Raw genomic sequence first — 18,481 nt, 5'->3', positions numbered from 1 at the left:
TGTACATCATAAACATATTTTATATCTGTCTGAATCAAAGTTCTAGTTCTTCTCATTCTGAGATAAAAAGAGATGTTTAGAACTCACCCATGTTTACTAAAAAACCCCAACTAAACCATAAATCATCAGACTCAAATCCCTACACCACACCCTCTGCAATAGCCAACCTCATGACTGGGCAGAAATTACAGTGCTGAAGCTCATGTTGCAAAGTCCATTTGTCTCACTGAGGGACATACAAATCACCATTCTCCTTCTGCAGATACAAATAGTTTTAAAAAGAATTATTATTATGCGGTTCGTTTGGTTGGGTTATTTTTTGTATACTTCATGAAAACAGATTGACAGCTCTGAAGATGTCAGGCAGGCACAAGTTGGCCCATAAATATGATTTTCACCAAAAGAGTAAGAAGAGTAAGAAGTGTTCACTTCCCTGTCTGAAAAACCTACTTGCATTAGCAAACTGCTGTGTTCCTTCATGGCATGTGAATTTGACCCTTGGTAAAAAATAACCAAACAAACAAAGGTTTATTTCAAATAGGTTAATCAACAGCCAAGTATTTTCAGTCATTATCAACATTAGAATAAAAATTGACCTGAAAACTTTGAAATCTTTCCTTCTCACTCAGTTAGACCCAGCAAATGATTTTTTATGTTTATCACAATTTGGGCACCTCTTAATGAAGCTGCTGCTTTACCATCAACACTGCTACCACCTTGCTATAAGTAACAAAGTCCGATGATTATCACTTTTTGTATGAGTCATATTTAAAGAGAGTCCTGAGGTGCTTCTCATGGAGTCTCTTTGAATCATGAATCAGAAAGGAAAGAAAGCAGTCTCTGAAATATCACCGTACTCAGATTCTAGAGGCTAGAATGTATCGTCACCTATTTATAGTTTCAGGCTGTTGGGCAGTTTCACATAATGGAATTCAACAGTCATGGAGAAGTTTCCTTTCTTCAGCGGTATTTGTACAATTAAGAGAACCTGATAATGGGAAGGCTCCATCCACACACACACACAAATCAGAACAGAAAGGTCAAACCTCTTTATTTCAAAATCAACTGAAAATAGTCTGAGCAAAAATGTGGAACAAGAGCTAGCAGGCTCACTGTGGCACAAATCCAGGTTGGGAAGACACCAGCAAACCTTGACAGACCTGAGGACAGTTTTCACATCAGATATTGCTGCATAGCACTCCCTCAGAGCCTCACATGCCACAGATTTTAACCTACTACTTTATATCTCATTAACAGCTTCCAGATCTTGCCCATGTTTTATTCATTTTCCAGCCAGTGCTACAATAAGGCTTTTACTCACCTCGCCAGGACCACAAGAAGTTTCCTTCCTTATGGACAGAGGAGAGAAAGCAGAATGCTTTCCTGATGGAGCTGCAGACAAGCAGCAATTAGCTGACAAGAGGCTGACACGTTCTTCACCGCTCTTGCATAAAACATTGATCAGTGCTTCTCTGGCCCACCTCAGTTTTCTAAATTTATTTATTTTCAGGCTTTCTTTTTTTCTTTATTTTTTTTTTTAGGGTATGTAAGTACTCAGAAATAAATAAAGCTCTGACAAGTCCTTTACCTTCCTTTGACTGTCCTTCAGCTCTCCTTTTCTTGCAAGTCCTTCTCACTTCACGTGAAGGGCTCATTTGGGTCCAACTTGTCTCAAACTTTCTCCCCACAACTTTATTTGCCTTAAATAATTTTGGATATTAGCTAATCATTGTTATGATGTACATGCAACACTATAAAGTTGATAAGAGTGAGCAATGGGATCTCTATTTCTGTTTCAGAAACTAAGGGCTTCCTAGCTCTTCAAAGTCCTGAGCTTATCAGCATGTTACCTGATCTAGCATGCACATACACATATGCATACCAACAAGCCTAAATCATGAGGTCTCACCCCCTAGCTTTAAATAGTCTTGATGATGTGTATACAAACATCTTACAAGTATTGGAAACAGTAATTCTCTGTTTGTCTCTTCAAGAAATACTGTTTCCACTTCTTTTTAGCAGGAACTCATGTGAAGTGAGAGACTGACCAATTTCAGAAGCTAAAGTTTTTTCCTGGCATGTCATGTTCTTTCCTTAGCACATTGCCCAGTTGACAGGCTCTGGTAGGGAGATGAAAAATCTGCAAATCAAGTGTCACATTTAATTCCTACATATTTGTAATTGCCATTTACATTGCAAATGTCATTAATGAAGCCTTAAAGAATGCTTCATTGTAAAGAGTAGGTTTACAGATACTGCTCTTCAGTCCATGTAAGAACAATGCATCTATTTCAGCTGCATGAAGATATACGCATATATTCTTTGTTTCCCTTCTTATACCAATGAATAATTTCATGATGTTAGTTCTGTGCATACTGAAGAGAAAAAAAAAAGGATCCCGCTCTGAAGTTCTCTTTCATGAAATCAACCATTTTCTTTTTATACTATGTTTTATGTAGTCTAAGGTTTTCTCATCACCATCAATACTTTCAACCTGAGCATGGTTTAAAATTATAGGAGGCCATACTAAAAAAACCCAAAACAATCAAGATTAATAGAAAGTCAGTCACTGCTATGATAATTGCCAATATGATGGCTGCTCTCTTGTATTTTGTTACAGTGAGAATCTGACACATACTGACCAACAGATCTGATTTACCGTTTATATGTTTAATCAGAATTGTATGTAATTGTGATTACATGAACTCATCTATCCCTCTTTACATGAAAAAGTGTGTAAGTGCTATCACAGACTGGCACATTTAAAATTGCACACATTATTAAATAATAGCTTATGTATAATTTTATTTGTTTTCAGAGTTACAATGTTCATGAGATAATTATAGAGAGCACATTATATATTATTGTTAAACACATTTTTGCCACAAAAAGTTGAGAGCATTGGTAGAAAAACCTATGTCAAGTTATGTGAAAATATTTACCACCTGTAACTATAATTTCATAAAACCAATATATACTTTATGTAACATTATGTCAGCAAATTCCTTCTTTTTGCAAATAACTTTTGCTCTATACTTATGTATGTTCATAGTTAAGTGCATCAAATGCTTCTCTGTGTGTGTGACTGTGTGTGTGTGTGTGTGTGTGTGTGTGTGTGTTTGCAATGCACAGGAAAAATACAAGTTTACTCCTATAGTAACTGTAATTGTCAACACCACTGGACCTAAGGAGGGTGAATTACAAGATCTTAATTTTAGCAAATAATCACCTTCATATTTTTCTACCTAATGCGGAACATAACATTAATTGGTATTTACCTCCTAATGTTTACAGAACACAGACTTTATATTTCAAAGACATAACCCTTATCAACTATATACTGACTTGTATTTCAGTGTCTATTATTTAAAGTACAACTCTGTTGAATTCTTATACTGAGGAACAAATGATAGCAACTTTATTTAAATACATGCACAGTACCGTGCACTACAGCATGATGAAGTATTACTTTTAAAATGGATGAATGAATCAATAGAAAAATAGATTTAATAAACCATTAACATTTTTAAGTCTGGATAAAAACGGAAAATCATGCATTTCAAGCAAAGTTTTGTTTTTTCCTTGTTTTTTTGAGGAAATCTGAAAACTTAAGACATGCAGAGCTGAGAAGCAGCTCACTCTGAACAGAAAACAATGTTAAGACTGCATAAAAAGTTTTGATTGAGACTGTTTATATGCAGGACCGAAAAAAGTTGTCGTTCTTGGACTTCCCTTCAACGTTAGACTGTGCTGTGCAAACCTCGGACAAATCCCTGTACTATGATTTCTAAGCTGTTAGGAAGTCTCTAAAAGGGCTAAGAAGGTTAAAACCTGAGCAACTGCCTCCCCAAAATTTATGACAAGAAATGTTTTGATTCCAGACAGCAGACTACGAAAGGGGAATAGATAACAGTTTATTCTTTCCTTATGAGATTAATTTAGGTGATGAGTAAATTATGGATGGCATAAATTTATAAGTAATTATGACAAAAATTGGATATAAATTTAATTTTCTAAATTAATTTAGAGTTCATGTCGATGTCTCAATATTTAGAGTATGCGACTATGCCTATTAACTTATGAAACAAATGAAAAGTGAGTATTTACTTGCAATTAATTTAATGTTTTTTCCTACCCCAACATTTGTCTGGACATTGTCAATGTAATCAAAAGAACTGTAAATTTTCAGAAGTGAGTCTACTCCAGTGAGTTTGATTAATTATGCATTAACCCATTTCTCTGAAGCATCCTTCACTAAATCTTTGGTGGGAAATGCACTTTAATTAGGCATGAGCTTTGGTTATTTGTGTGCATATGCACTATGCTATTGGTCAATATGCAGAATGATTTAAAGTGTGCCATGTTACAGAGATGTATTGTTCATGAAAATAATTCTAGTGTTTCAGCAAACAACACTGATGGCTAGTTTTGCAAGAATTATTATCTTCACTCAATATGATTTCCTTAGTGTTATAATTTTTGCTAAAACTTGCATTGGCTTCCAATCTTAACAAAAAAATTACACAACAATAATCATGATAATTTGAATACAGTACATATTGTTAATTCTTTTCTGCAGGTACAGTTACTCATATACATAGGAGTTATCAGAATAAGATCCAAGATTTCAATACTCAGTTGAATAAAAATATTCTCAGGGTAGAAAGAAATGGTAAACTAAAAATACAGGTTAATGAGATGTAGTAAACTTTACTCTGAAACAGGTCAAATTGGCTGTTCATGTGAAGATCTTTGATTCAAGAGATACTATTGAACCTATGGCATGTGATCATTGTAGTACAAAAAGGTGAAATGGAAAAGAGAGAAAATCAAATTACCCATGACATTCTCTTCCCATATTCCATGGCAGAATTAGCCCATAGATTAGTAAATGGTAATGCATGCAACAAAAAATATGCATCACTTTATGTAAACATCTGCTTTCATCATGCAAAATGCCTACAAAACTGTGACAACATCTTTTCTAGTAGCATAGTTTTACATTAGCTCAGTTACAGAAACAGTTAAACCAAAATCCAAGATTTTGCAAGTAGAAGATGTTCTAAAATTCTTGAAAGATTTCCAGCATAAATATTCCAAAGCCCAACAAAGCTAATTGTTTTTCTGAAAACTAAACTACATAGGCTTATTCCTTGCTGTGGTTCCTTGTTCTTTTGATGATAGAGGAGAAAAGACCGGTTTTTGGAGGAGGTCCCATCAACATGGGGGCTTGGTTCTTGTGAGTAATTTTTATCTGGGGGGAGGAAGAAGAAAAACAGAATTATCCCTTGGGCTAGTTAAATGCCAAGTATCTGAGATGCCTGAATTATCTTTATATGTGACTTCCAAACCTTGTCCATTTAACCTAAGATAAAAGGAAAACACCTCGGTTTCTTTATGAACGATGTTACTTATGCAGTAAACCAATCTATGTGTAACCATTGTTTCCACAAAATTTAAATTAGACACACAATAAATACTAAAAATTGTATGCAATAAAATACATGCCAATATGTAATCTTACTTTTTGAGTGTGGGATTTATTGCTTGCTGTTAAGGAAGAATTTAAGTTGGAAAGAACATACACGTTGGAAGACCAATCTCTTGCCTATTATTAAGATATAAGACATGTCTTCATGTGCTTTATTTATACATCTAATCAAGCTGTACTCTTTTACCTCAGGACACTGCTTAATTTCAAAATAACCATTATGAACAAAAATATAAAGTTAATACACAAAAAAGGTCAAAAAAGATGAACTAGCATTCTAAATTGTTAATTAATTGTTAATAGAATGGACTCAAATATTGAAAAGACTATTTAAAACACTTTGTAATACTGCTCTAAAGCCACCCGTTTTGATTTCTTTGATATAAAACTACGAATCACCTTAAATGAGACAACCTTAAAGTAGATTATGTCTGCAATTTTCTCTAATTCAAGTCTAAATTAGAGAAGACATTTTATGAATGTATGCTATGCTCAAAGCTAATTGAAAGCAATTATCAAAGTGGCATTTTGTCTGTGACTTTAAGATACATTGTAAGATAATAAATGATTCTCATTATGTAATAAAAAGGTCACATCTTGCCTTTGGGCTAGTGACGTTAAGAGTTTTTCAAAAGCAATCCGAGACATTTTCTTTAGTGAACTACGACTAATACAAGAACCATCACTTATTAAATATCAGTTGTCACCTGCATAGTACCCACATCAGAGATGGGTATTTCTTTCAAAAAGAAACACCACCTCATTAAAAACTGGAAAAATATATCTCTTAAAGTACATACCTGACATTTTCAAGTTAAAATGAATATCCTTCACTTGTCATTCACTAATAGTAATGAAACAAAAAATGTATGTCACGTGGAGAGGCTCATTAAAATATAGATCAGGACATTTCTTGGGGTGGAGATTTACTTTACAATATAAGGAGACAGAAACATAAAAATCTCAATAGAGTGAGTGGCTTGGTTTAACTCTATTAGAGCCTTTACTTTACTCTCCAAATGCTCATTTCCATGCCACCTTAGTTCATTAGTCTCAAATTTTAAGTGTGACCTCTTTTTGTCAACACTGTTCATTAGTATCAACTTTAGCATATGGGTTTTTTTTGGCAATCTAGATTAATTTCATATAGATAATAACTCTTGCTTGCAAAGACTGGCACCAACATATTTTCTCACAAGAAATTCTGCTTCAGGCACCACTTTGGAAGCCAAATCTGTAGCTGGGGTAAATGGGCACTATTCCATTGATGTCACATAGTACCAGCTGATGATCTGGTCCTGGAAAATTGCCTCAAGAATTTTTGTAACTTTCACATGCTTCATAAGACATATTTTTGGGCTCAGGAACAGTCATAACATCAACCTGATCCTGAGGATCAACACACGAAGTAATCTGCAGCTGGTGTGAGTGAATTTTTCAAGTCATAAGGGTTCATCTTATTGCAAGATTTGGCCATGATGTGGCAGTAGGAATGTCTTCAGAGTTTCAGAGATAAATCATAGTAACTCAATTTTAAAATTAATAAAAGAGGAAAGCTCAAAAGACGGCTTTAGTATGAAGACGTGAGGTAATCCTGAGACCCCATACAGATTGCATGTTGGGTTGGGGCTGTTCAGTGCTGCTCAGGATGAATCCAATTACATATTCAGTAAATGTTTATCATTTGTAATGTTCTTTTTTGGCTTGAGCCATCTGTTTCAGAGACCATGACCTCTTCAGTATGTTGCTTCCTATCAACTGAGATCAGCTAAGATGCCTGAACATGATTAACCACTCACGTGCATGGGGATGAGTCCTATATGCATTTCTCCAAGATATATTTTCAACTGTTAAATTGGCACAAAATGTATTTTACATTCTGAAAACAAAAAAATAATGTGTAAACTGAAAGTATGTTTTTTTACTTCTCTGTTAATATTGCATTGGTTAACAATGATAACCATCAATTCCTTACTTTCCTACTGTAAAACGAAGAAAATAAAAAATTAAAAAAGTCTTATCTTTGGTTGATAAAAAGAGATCAGTATGTTTGCAAAACATTGCACTATTTTGCCTGAAGCAGGCTAATTTTGTCTTTCTCAAGACTCTCAGGCACTGCATGTCTGCCCTGGACTCTCACTTCTGCTTCTGTTCTCATATCGGCAGCATTGCCAGAGTTGGAGCTGTGAGTTTGGGTGACAAGCAATAGTACACACTTTGAGATGGGAAGAAGCACTGAGGATCTCAGACAGAAAAATAACATTGTAGGTCAAGGTAGGACTGAACATTGAAAGTGCTCTATGGAAGGACAAAAAAGAGAGAGAGAGAGAGAAAGCTTTACTTACAAGAAACGGAGACTTTGTTAAGTTAAAAATTCCTACTTACAGCTGTATATAGATTCTATGTGTGTGCACATGGAGAGTCTTTCATTCAGCAAGCAACTTCATGTCTTTTTTAGTAGAAACACAATTATAAAAGCTTTAAATAAGATTTTTTTTTATTTCTCATTTTTCCTAGATTTACTCTATGAATCCCACACACAAATGAGAAATTGCTCAGACAAAAATCCAGAAAGCTAAAATCCTAACCTAATATATTTTTAGGAACTGATGATACCCTGACAAACATACTCATACAAATTACTATGGAATTCTGGAAAAGAGTTTTTGAGATCACTTACTCAATTTGATTGACAATATATAATACCTTGAACATAATATGGAGGACATTTTGAACATAAATTAAGGGGAGTGCCTGAAGTGCTGCTGGAGAAAAAAAAAGTTATTTGTTACAAATTTATATCTAAAAACAGGCAAAATCAAGAAATAACAAAATTCCATTTAGAGCGTAAGTAAGTAGCAACATGAATTGCTAAGATATCATAGATTTTTCTTGTAAACCCAATGCACAATTTTCTAGGCTAAATTCAAACTGTTGAAGCCAATGACAAATCTCTCACTCACTAATTGAAGCCAAGATTTTAGCCCGTGGTATATCTAGTAAATAGGTTTAGCAGAAGAATATTGCATTTGCAATTTTGAATCACCTTTCCAATATTACAAAGTGTGTCCAATGATGCATTCATGGGAAGGAACACCATATCTAATTAAAAGAGCATAATTCTCAAGAGATGATAATTTCTCCTTTTTTGTCAATGGAAAATTTTCTAATAAAGGAGAAGCCTGCATTTTTGATACTAAAAATATTTATAAATGCATAAACTAGACATCTATTTGTTTCAGGAGCAGGTCAGAGTTTCAAAATACGCCTTGAAGCCACATTAATGCAATGCATCCACTAAATGAAATGCAGTGAGCATCAATAATTTTAGTGTGATAACAATGTCTTTTAGGTCAGTCAATTTTGCTTTCATGTTCCTTTTTCAATAATATGTGCTGGTTATCTTCATGCTCCTGACTTCACAGAATTTCTAAATATTTACTATTTCAGCGAACATGGTGCTATAAATACAGGTAGTAAAGTACTGTGCTAACTGACAGTAGAAAACTGGAAACATATAATCAGCTCTGCTTATAATATTTCAATTAATGTTAAAGAACATATTACTGTATTTTAAGGACAGAGGGAAAAAAAACTGTCAGAAGAAAAACTTTTGGATCTTTTAGCTTATGGTCACTTTTTTCCATGTTATCAGCAGGACTTAGATGTTGGTTGTTTTGAGGTTATGAGGGTTTTCCCATATAAAGATGCCTAAATGCTGCTCCCCATACAGGAAATGGAGGGATGCAACACCTCTATATCACAGAAGTACCAAAAAGTTTTACCTTCCTGTAGGTGATCAAGAATTGTATGCAGTATCATGATGTGAATAAGACCTACAGAATGCAGGCAGCGCTGAACAAAATTAACCTGTGACTTGCATTATGTGACATTTTGGACAAAATCTCTCAGATCTAGACTTGTTGTTTTAAATATAGCATTACACAACACATCATAAATAAATTTCTAAACAATATTATTGTGCAAAGTGCAATCAAATCTAATCAGTTTGGCATTAATTAAGCTCTAATAATATACTCTAGTCTCTCTCCTAAGTAGTGTGATCCGTTTCCCCTTCATACAGGTAGATTGGAAAACATTATGGTGTCATCATAATTTTTAAACATACTGAGAAAATGACAGAGCTGCAAAATTAAAATAAATGATTAATGGCATTTTTTTCATGTTTTGTACTAATAGGTATCATTGAGGTTTTAAATTAATAGAGCTGTCAGCTCAGGGTTGTTACAGATCCAGTGCAGAACTAAAATGGAAATTATGTATTCCACAGATACCTAAAGATGACACTTTGGAATATTTTAAAATTTAATTAGTAGGTGCAATTGTTTTTCCCCCCTCCTCCCTAAAACCACTGCAAATTAATTGGCAATTAGTCACAACTAATTCTTTTCTTAACAATCTGAACTGGAAAGAAAGGTGCATTACATGTTAGAGGATTTGTCTGGGGTGCAGAAAGCACACATGCAGTAAATTGCTTTGTCAATTACAAAAACAACTGTTGTGAAATTAAGAAAAAAATATGCATAGGTAAACAAAAGTAATTAAAGTGCAGTGTACCTGTGACCACAAAAAACAACGCCCAGATGCAAAATAAAATGTTAGAAACTCAATAAATCAATTTGGTCTTGAAACAGAAACGTATGCACACTGCTGCTCAAAGGGGAAAAAAATACAGCATTTTACTATAACACCAAAAACCTTTTCTAGGGACTGACTTCCATTTATGGGTTAACCATGTAGTAATTGGCTAATATTCTACTGAAATCAGCTACCATATCTAGGACCCAGCTCCTCTTTGCTCTAAAGTGGCAGGCACAGAAGTTTAAACTCTCATTATAAACAACTGATAAGAAAATACTAATACAGCCAGAGGCATGGAAAGAAGATACAAACAGAGTCTAGAATACAGCGGCAGCTTCTTCATGCGATCTGTGGGGTGTTGGAGCCAATGGGTCTACATAAAAGCAAATCTGTTACTTTCTTTTAGTTTTCTCACTGAGCTCTGGTATATAGTGACTATTAATAAAAGCTTGGTTTAGTTAATTTTGGTTTTAGTTCTTGTTTCTCTCTGGATTTAACTACAGTACAGTCTGTGCTCTGGCTCATCACATCTCTAGGGACTAAAAGAAAAAGTAGAGAGAAACCATTCATTCAAAACTTATTTTTAAGGGGTATTTAAATGATAATATTTTGAAATAATAATTCTGGGTTTCATTATTAAATGACTTACTCGAAATTCTTCCATCAGTAAACAATTCTAAAAATATTATGTGTTTCAGATGTGTCTATGAAACTATATTACTGGCAATCCATTAGGTGAGTTCTGACTATGGATTTTCATTTTTGTTTCTTTATTTAGGCAATATTCTTGCATCTTCTATAGATATTTCCATTTTCTACTTTTAGTCTAGTGTTTCTAGCAGCTTGACACTCTTTCAGATATGATGCCAAACAAGTCAGGAATAGATGAAAGAACTGAAATCGCAGTTATTTCAAATTAAGATGGAACATTCTTATGGATTTTTTCAAAACAATGCTAATAATTTATGTAGCTAAATTGAAAGATTACTTTTCTTAAAAAAAATCCTGATGGCTAAAGCCTGAAGTTTATTGAATTAACTTGAGAGTCTTTGAAGTTTCATTACTATTAATGATCTTTTTGGAGACCAGGTAAAACCATAGATATCTTTCATGTGTCTATATTTGTCTGGGAGAGCTCTGATAGAATTTCTTCCTCAGCTAATCGGAGGAGATGTTTAACATAACACTAGCATTATCATCTTTCCTTCTCCCAAAGACTCCTCTATAAAAAACCAATACAATTTGATGCTCAGATGCTGTGTCTTATTATACCAGAGCAGAGTGACTTTGTTAGACACTGCGGTCTGCATGTGTTCAACATACTGAATAATACTGGATGACAATTTTTTAGACCAAGACATTTGCATTTTTAAGTGTGTACAGAACCTACAGGAATGCATTCTCGTTCTCATGTAGGGATGCTTTCATGTAGGTGCATGAGCAATAGAAGATCATAAAAGATGTCAAAAGAAGCACACAACGATTTCTTGAGTACTGAAATTGATCACAGGAAGGAAAAAAATCACTGATCTCAGCTTCTGGGGAATCACTGCATTATCTATCACATCCTACAGTATTTTCTTAGAGCTCACACTGTCATTTTGGGATAGCACAGTCTCTATGCATGAGAAGGGACAGCTGTCAGCAACTCGTGCTATTTGTATGAATCTCTTTTTACAGTCAGAAAGGAGAAGCAGCAAAGACAAAACTGTTGATTCCCTCAACAGGAAGTGCATTTCCAAGCCTGCATGTGCAGGCTGCATCCCATGCATAATACGGATTTGATGCAAAACTTGTTTACCTTAATAGGCATCATGGGAAAGTAGGACAATTTTGATCAGATTGAATTTGATTTCTTGAAAAGTCATTTGCAAAATACTCTCATTTATATCAAAACCTGAAGCAAATCAGAAAAGGACTTCTGAGCTTAAGCACTTGCAGCCTGGGTGAGGGTTGATTCAACATCTGCCGATTGTATGAATTTCTTTCTCATTTAGTTTCTGTAACATAGGTCAGCCCCTAAAACTACTGAACTTAGATGACTCTGAAGTCCCTAAGATGATAAAAGAAAAAAATGAGCGAGGCTCAGCTGCTGTGTCTCACTGATGCACACGATCTGTGCAACTGAACAACATGCAGAGCTCTCTCCCTTGGAAATTTTGGGAGAACACTGCAGTTTTTTCTCTAGGAAGACAAAACCCATTATTCTTATATTGGCGTCCTTATATTTTTTTCTGAAATTTGAGCTCTAGCAGGTTCAAATAAGTGACTATGGAGCTGGCTACATGTAAGGAGCTGTTTTGATGTTATGCAGGTTTTTTCGTACTACAGTTTGGATACGCATCACCCTGGTATTTATGTGATCAAGTACGCTTTGGCTTCCAAAGAAAGGCCCCTGTGAAGCACAAACTTAGAAATCGAATCTTAAGCTTTGATTGAGAGAAAGGTAATGTCAACCTTTCTCATTGTGTCCAGAGTAATTCTTAGCTACCTTGCAGAGAACTTCAAGAAAAAGCTGTACTGTAGTTACAATCAGTGATAAGAGAAGAGGTTGGACCATACATGTTTTTTCCCTTTTAAGATGTGAAAAACAGAGGGGGGTACATGGACAATAATGCAAAGAGCAATTGCAATAAATAATTAAGCTCCTTAGCAGAGAAAAAAAAATCCTGAAAAATTAATAACATAAAATAATATTTCTATATCTGAATTCATAGAGGTGCATTGGTATAGCTAAATAGTTTATGTATTTTCTTCTCAGAGGAAATAAGAATATTCAACAGCATGGTTTTCTTACCCAATGCAAAGTATATTCTCTTAACAATGGTATAGCAAAAAGAATGGGTTCTGTGGAAAAGTATATGCCATTTTTATCCCCTTTAAAACAGTACTTCAACTGGACAGCAGTAATTACCAGTAATAATTTACTATTTCCTCAGGTCAGTAATTGAAATGTAAGAACTGTCTCTTTTTCCAGGTTTGTCCTCAGTCGCGCAGGCAGCTTCTGCTAGCATTATCAATCAGATAGCAGGGATTTTGCACAGAGCAAGCAATCAAGACAAAAAAAGCACGTTATTGCCAGCATCCCTCCATAAGTTCTCTTCTGTAATCTGGCAACTGAAAAATTACATGTCTTTTTCTTGAACAAGTAACTACTTGGTTCAGTACTGTTGCTCTGCACTGAGCCATCGCTGTAGAAGAGGTGAAGATAATGATATCTCTTTAATTCTAAAAGGTTTCCTGCAATAAAATCCCCACTGTTCTGCCTTGATACGGTAGGTGTTCATATGGTTCTCCTCATATTGCAGAATCTGAGCACTTCCATAGAGAATGATAGTTCAGGCATTCTTCATGCTGCTCAGCTGTACACTATGACCCTCTTCTGTCACTCTAACCCATACATTATCAGCTGAATGCCTGTTAGCACCTTACTGAAGGTACTCCCTTTACTTTTATGTGTAGCTTTTAATTCTACTACAGACATAATGCTCATGAAAGTGATCCAGTACTCTTTTTTTTTTGGAGAATTACTCTCATCTCTAGTGGGATTTCTTCTTCACATTTCTGTCTTGTCATACGTACAAGCTGCAAAGCTACAGCAATTGATCTACTTAAAAATATGCTTTCTTTAGGGAAATAAAATTAGTAGAAATGTATATTAAAATATGTTATTAAGATTACACACAACAGTAAAGAGCTTGGATTTCTTCAACATCTTCTCCAAATGCTTGGTTAGCCTCTATAATTTACTGGAGAGAGATGAAAATGGAGACTTCTTACAGATACCACTTTTCTTGTGTTGTCTGTAAAGTTACTCAAAGAACCTTCTCTGAACAAGCTCCTATCCTATCCTATATTATCCTAATCGATCCAGATGGATGTTTACCTGCCTTTGCTTCATATGTGTGGGCACTGAAACAAGAAACCAATTAATTTCGTTTATTTTGCCTTTAAACTGTAAGGACTTAAAAAATAATAGTTCTACTGTATAATTTAATCAGCACAGTTAAAATTTCAGATTTAAATAAAACTTTCTTGATATGAACTCTTAAAAATACAATAGATAATCTTCCTAAATTTTTAAGAATAATTAGTTACTTTATACACTTTAGCATCAAAACAAACATTGAATTTTCCTCCGCAATAGAGACTCTAAATCTGATACATCATCATAAATAAATGATTAAATTAGATAAAAGGATGCTGAGACTGCACCCTTCAAGTATTTTCCAAATTTCTGAAATAAATGCCTTTTTATTGCATTCTAATCTGTGGTTAAAAACAGAATGATAAATTGAAAATGCAGAGATTATTGAAGTATATAAAAACAGTGTGTGAAGATTTTATTTAAGTAAATTGAGTTAATGCTGATGAAAATGGTTGTCTTTTAAATAAAAAAATAAAAATTCCTTCTCTCATTGAAAAAGAAGAGAAAGTAAAAAAATAAGTTGCAGTTACCGTGCAAGGAGTTTGCATCCAAGGTTCCCCATCTATCTGCATAGGCAGAGACTTGCTGGTTCTAAAGGGACAAATTTCATAATGTAAGAAAAAGAAACTCAACAAAATTGATAAATGTATTTATTAAAAAGGCATATATGTGATGGTGTACAGATATAATCCTCATTTACTCCTAAAATGCTATGTAATTTCCAGTATGACCCAATGTGCTTACAAAGGGAATGTAGTTAACTTAGTAGGTTTAGTCTGATTTTCAATACACAAAGCAAAAATATGGCAAATATTCACACATATTGTTAGTAAGATGCTACTCTTTCATGGGAGAAGAGTCTAATTTGTGAAATAAAGAGTGAATTACACAAGAACTTCAGGAATAAACCTTATTAACTGTAAAGACAGAGGAATTTCTACTATTTTTTATAATTTAGACTCTTTATATATCATTCTGTATATTATAAAACTATAAAGGAAAAAAGGAATAAATTCTAGGTCTACAATCACCACTTATTAGAACTATAAAATATGTTTTTATATTGTGTCTGTCTCTGAGTTAGAACACTCACAGAGAATGAAGCTTGTACTATATTCAGTCTATACCATGCTATAAATTTAAATTGATAGTAAAGGGGTGCTGATTTTAACATAAAGATACAGACAGTATTCTCTCTCTAGTTTTGTTTAGTTTTAGTTTTCTCTCTCTGTATTTCTGCATTATAATAGTTTGCATTCAAGACTATTAGAAATAACATGGAATGGATAAACCTAATAATGGAAAAGCTAGCCAACTGAGCACTCATATTGGTCACTGGAAATTCTGGTTTGGATGTTATATGAAAACAGTGAACTGTTCATGGATTTATCCACTGTCACTTACGGCCATAAATGGAGGGAGGGAAGAATGTTTAATGAACTCTTACTCTATAGTTCTGGAAGGGCTTGAATCTTTCACAATTGTGGTCCTGCTGATGTAGGATTATAAGAATTATCTCTTGGTATCTAGAGAAGGTTGGAATACCCCTATGATCTTATTTCTCTTCTGCATCCATATGAGAGAGTACTTTTTAAGTCAACACCACTCAGTCCTTGAGGAGAGTCTCAATAAAATGTACTTTGAAAAATCCTACTTATTTTCTTAAAGTTTTTATTGTTACTCTTCTCTTTTATGCTCATTTTAGGCTTATAATTGCAGACTTTATGGTTTTAATAACTTTTGGAAAATTCTTCCTGAAGAATTCTTCACTGAGAAAGAATTGACCACCTCTCTCTTTTCCAGTCCTTATTGTGAATGCTCTGGCCACTTTGAGCTCAGAAATGATAAACCACATTAGCATACTGCACCATCACCAGCTCACACATACCAACAGATTTAATAATACCTGATGACAACAGACGAGCACTGGGCAAGACGTCTTCCAGCACTTTTCAGACCAGTGTATATCTGTCCCATCTCCATGGCTCCTTCCAGACCAACCACTTCCATAAGCTGGTCACTCAGATCTGCAAAAAGTTGAAAAAACCACATTTTGTCTAGACAGCATTTTGACAGCAATCATCTTGACTAGTTAGAATTGTCAGAAAATAAGCTGATCATAAAAGATGTGGAGAACAGAATTGGCAAAAATGATTATTCCTAAGAAGTGATTGCAGCGTTAAGGTTGGACATAACTGGGCCTGCTGTCACACCAGCCTGAAATATCCTGACCAAAATGATTCTAAAATACAATAATTTTATCCATGGTTTATTTTAACACATAAATAATGAAAAAATACTTAAATTATATGGAAGATAGGAGAGGTTCCTTCACTTTGTTCACCTGACCCACACAGAATGACATGCTGGAGTTCAGAAATTTGTGCTGTTCATTCTTTCAACAGGTACTTAAAATCTCTAAAGAAAATGCCAGACCCTATTGAATATTCTTATAAAAATCACATTCCAGATGATTTGTACAACTCTAATTCAGCCTTCGTGTGTATGCATTATTATGATGAGACTGCTTTTTATTTTTTGCATTTGATTGTTGTCTTAATTAGTGCACAGATGCAATGCAAAAAGGGAGAAAAACACCTTCTATCAGTTACTATACACATAGTCTCCCTGAACACTGTAGTGCTTATTTGCACTCAATTATATATTTTTGTTTCACACTGCTTTTTGACTACATAGCACTTTGGCATTAAAGTTCAAAAACTATTTAAATAAATAATATATCTGGCAAAATAAATATTCGTTTGCTTGACTTCAAGGAGCAAGGACAAATTCTGTCTAGAATTTCAGGTACAAACAGAAACTTAAACAGTAATATAGCAGTCTGGTTTGAGAAGCAATCAAGTAAGGTAATGAAATATTATCCAGAATCAACTAGTGTGTTTTGTATGAAATGTTTTGTATGCTCCTGTGTAAATACATGTTTCCAAGACCAAATGGACAAGAAAAAGAAGTGTTTCTTTTTTTAGCTGTATAATACGTGCATTTTATGAATTGGCTGTTAATGTTCTTGTTTCCAAAAGGTGCATTATTCCGTGAAGCATAGCAAGGAGCTAAAATGTTAGTCTATCATCACATTGAAAAAAAAAATGAAGGAGAGCACATTACTCTGTATATTTTAAACCCTTCCACCTTTAAGGAAGGTAGAATTGCATGCTAACAATCATATCTATGAGGCTATTCCAAAGTTTCAATGGAAGTCTTTTCCGTTCACTTCTTTGGGCTTTCAATGAAGGTAATTAACTGAAAGAAGTACTGTGATGGGGGAAAAAATATTAAAAGCAAATAGGATTCATGGTCTGGATAATTCTGCTTCCAACTAGAAAATCTGGTACTATCCAAGGCCTTCATTTTTATTCTTACACTTTCTTAATATTCTCCGCTATTTTAATTTTCTCATCATAGTTCCATATAAATTGGTGAAGAAAAAAATAAACACTATTTTTCCTATTATGAGAAAACATTAAGATAGATAAAAGGTTAAAATATACAATATAATTAATTCTAAATATACATTTTTATACTTTGCATCCCTGTAACATACATAACCCCAATTTTGTATATCTGGCTTTCAACTGAATTATTTTTTTCTTGAAACATTTTCCTTATTTTACTCACTTTTAAACTTAACTGAGATTTAAACAAATTCTGCTTTTCTTTGTAGCCACAGGGATTTTAAATGGGAAAGTCCTACTCATTTTCAAAAGCTACTATACTATAAAAGCACACAGAACTTTATAGATGTACTAAATCATTAAAATGTTTCCAGCCAAAGAAAACATCAAATTCCTATTCACTGGGTTATTAGAAAATTATTATTTTTTAAATGGGAGAATAATTAAGAACAGATTTTTATTTCTGACAGCTCAGGCAACATGTGCAAGATTCAGAATAGTGACATTTGCAGCGATATAAATTTGATGCATCATTTTTCAATAGCTGTGAGATTAGCGCCAGTAACAGCAGGTAACTAAGGGCCAAATCCTGCTCTTTGATCTATACCACACTTCTCAAAAAATGTGGTATATTAAATATTGGAAGATAAAACTGAACAATACTCTCATCTACCAAAAAAGTGAAGGCTTTTTAAAAACTTCACATTTGCAGTGGCACATTCCCAAAGTGGAGTTATTTTAGGCTAAATATGAATATTTTTAGAATCGAGCTTAAATTAGACATAACTTTCCTTCAGAAGCAGTAAAAGCTAAAGCAAATATAACAAGAAATTATTGACTGCATTAGTTCACACTCCTGCTCTCGCTAATATATTTGACCTCATGCTTTTCAATAGTATATCCATTTCAACAAATCCTTGAGATATATTGACTTTGATAAGAACTCAGAGTGAACAAAATTGGAAAAGGGAGTATGTCTATTTTAGTCCCACTCTTCAATGATGTTACATGGCTATAGGCATAGGTACACTGGTTGAATATAAAGGG

At 34.0% G+C, this 18,481-nt stretch overlaps 1 protein-coding gene across 8 annotated transcripts in view; it reads right to left on the bottom strand.

Moving 5' to 3' along the window:
- Positions 1-2,654: 2,654 nt before the first annotated feature.
- Positions 2,655-18,481, bottom strand: part of DGKB (diacylglycerol kinase beta) — a 386,692-nt gene continuing 370,865 nt past the window's right edge. For all 8 annotated transcript variants that reach the window (XM_027723229.2, XM_027723230.2, XM_027723231.2 and 5 more), the window contains 3 exons: positions 15,928-16,048; positions 14,552-14,612; positions 2,655-5,254 (listed from right to left, as the gene is read on the bottom strand). In XM_027723229.2, coding sequence (XP_027579030.1) covers positions 5,147-5,254; positions 14,552-14,612; positions 15,928-16,048 — 290 coding nt within the window. In that variant the 3' untranslated portion in view covers positions 2,655-5,146. The remainder of the gene's footprint in view (positions 5,255-14,551; positions 14,613-15,927; positions 16,049-18,481) is intronic.

The sequence above is a fragment of the Pipra filicauda genome, unplaced genomic scaffold, assembly GCF_003945595.2.
Source record: "Pipra filicauda isolate LSUMZ 115617 unplaced genomic scaffold, ASM394559v2 scaffold66_size7647185_pilon, whole genome shotgun sequence".
NCBI classification, from domain to species: Eukaryota; Metazoa; Chordata; class Aves; order Passeriformes; family Pipridae; genus Pipra; species Pipra filicauda.
This window is presented reverse-complemented; position numbering and strand designations above follow the sequence as displayed.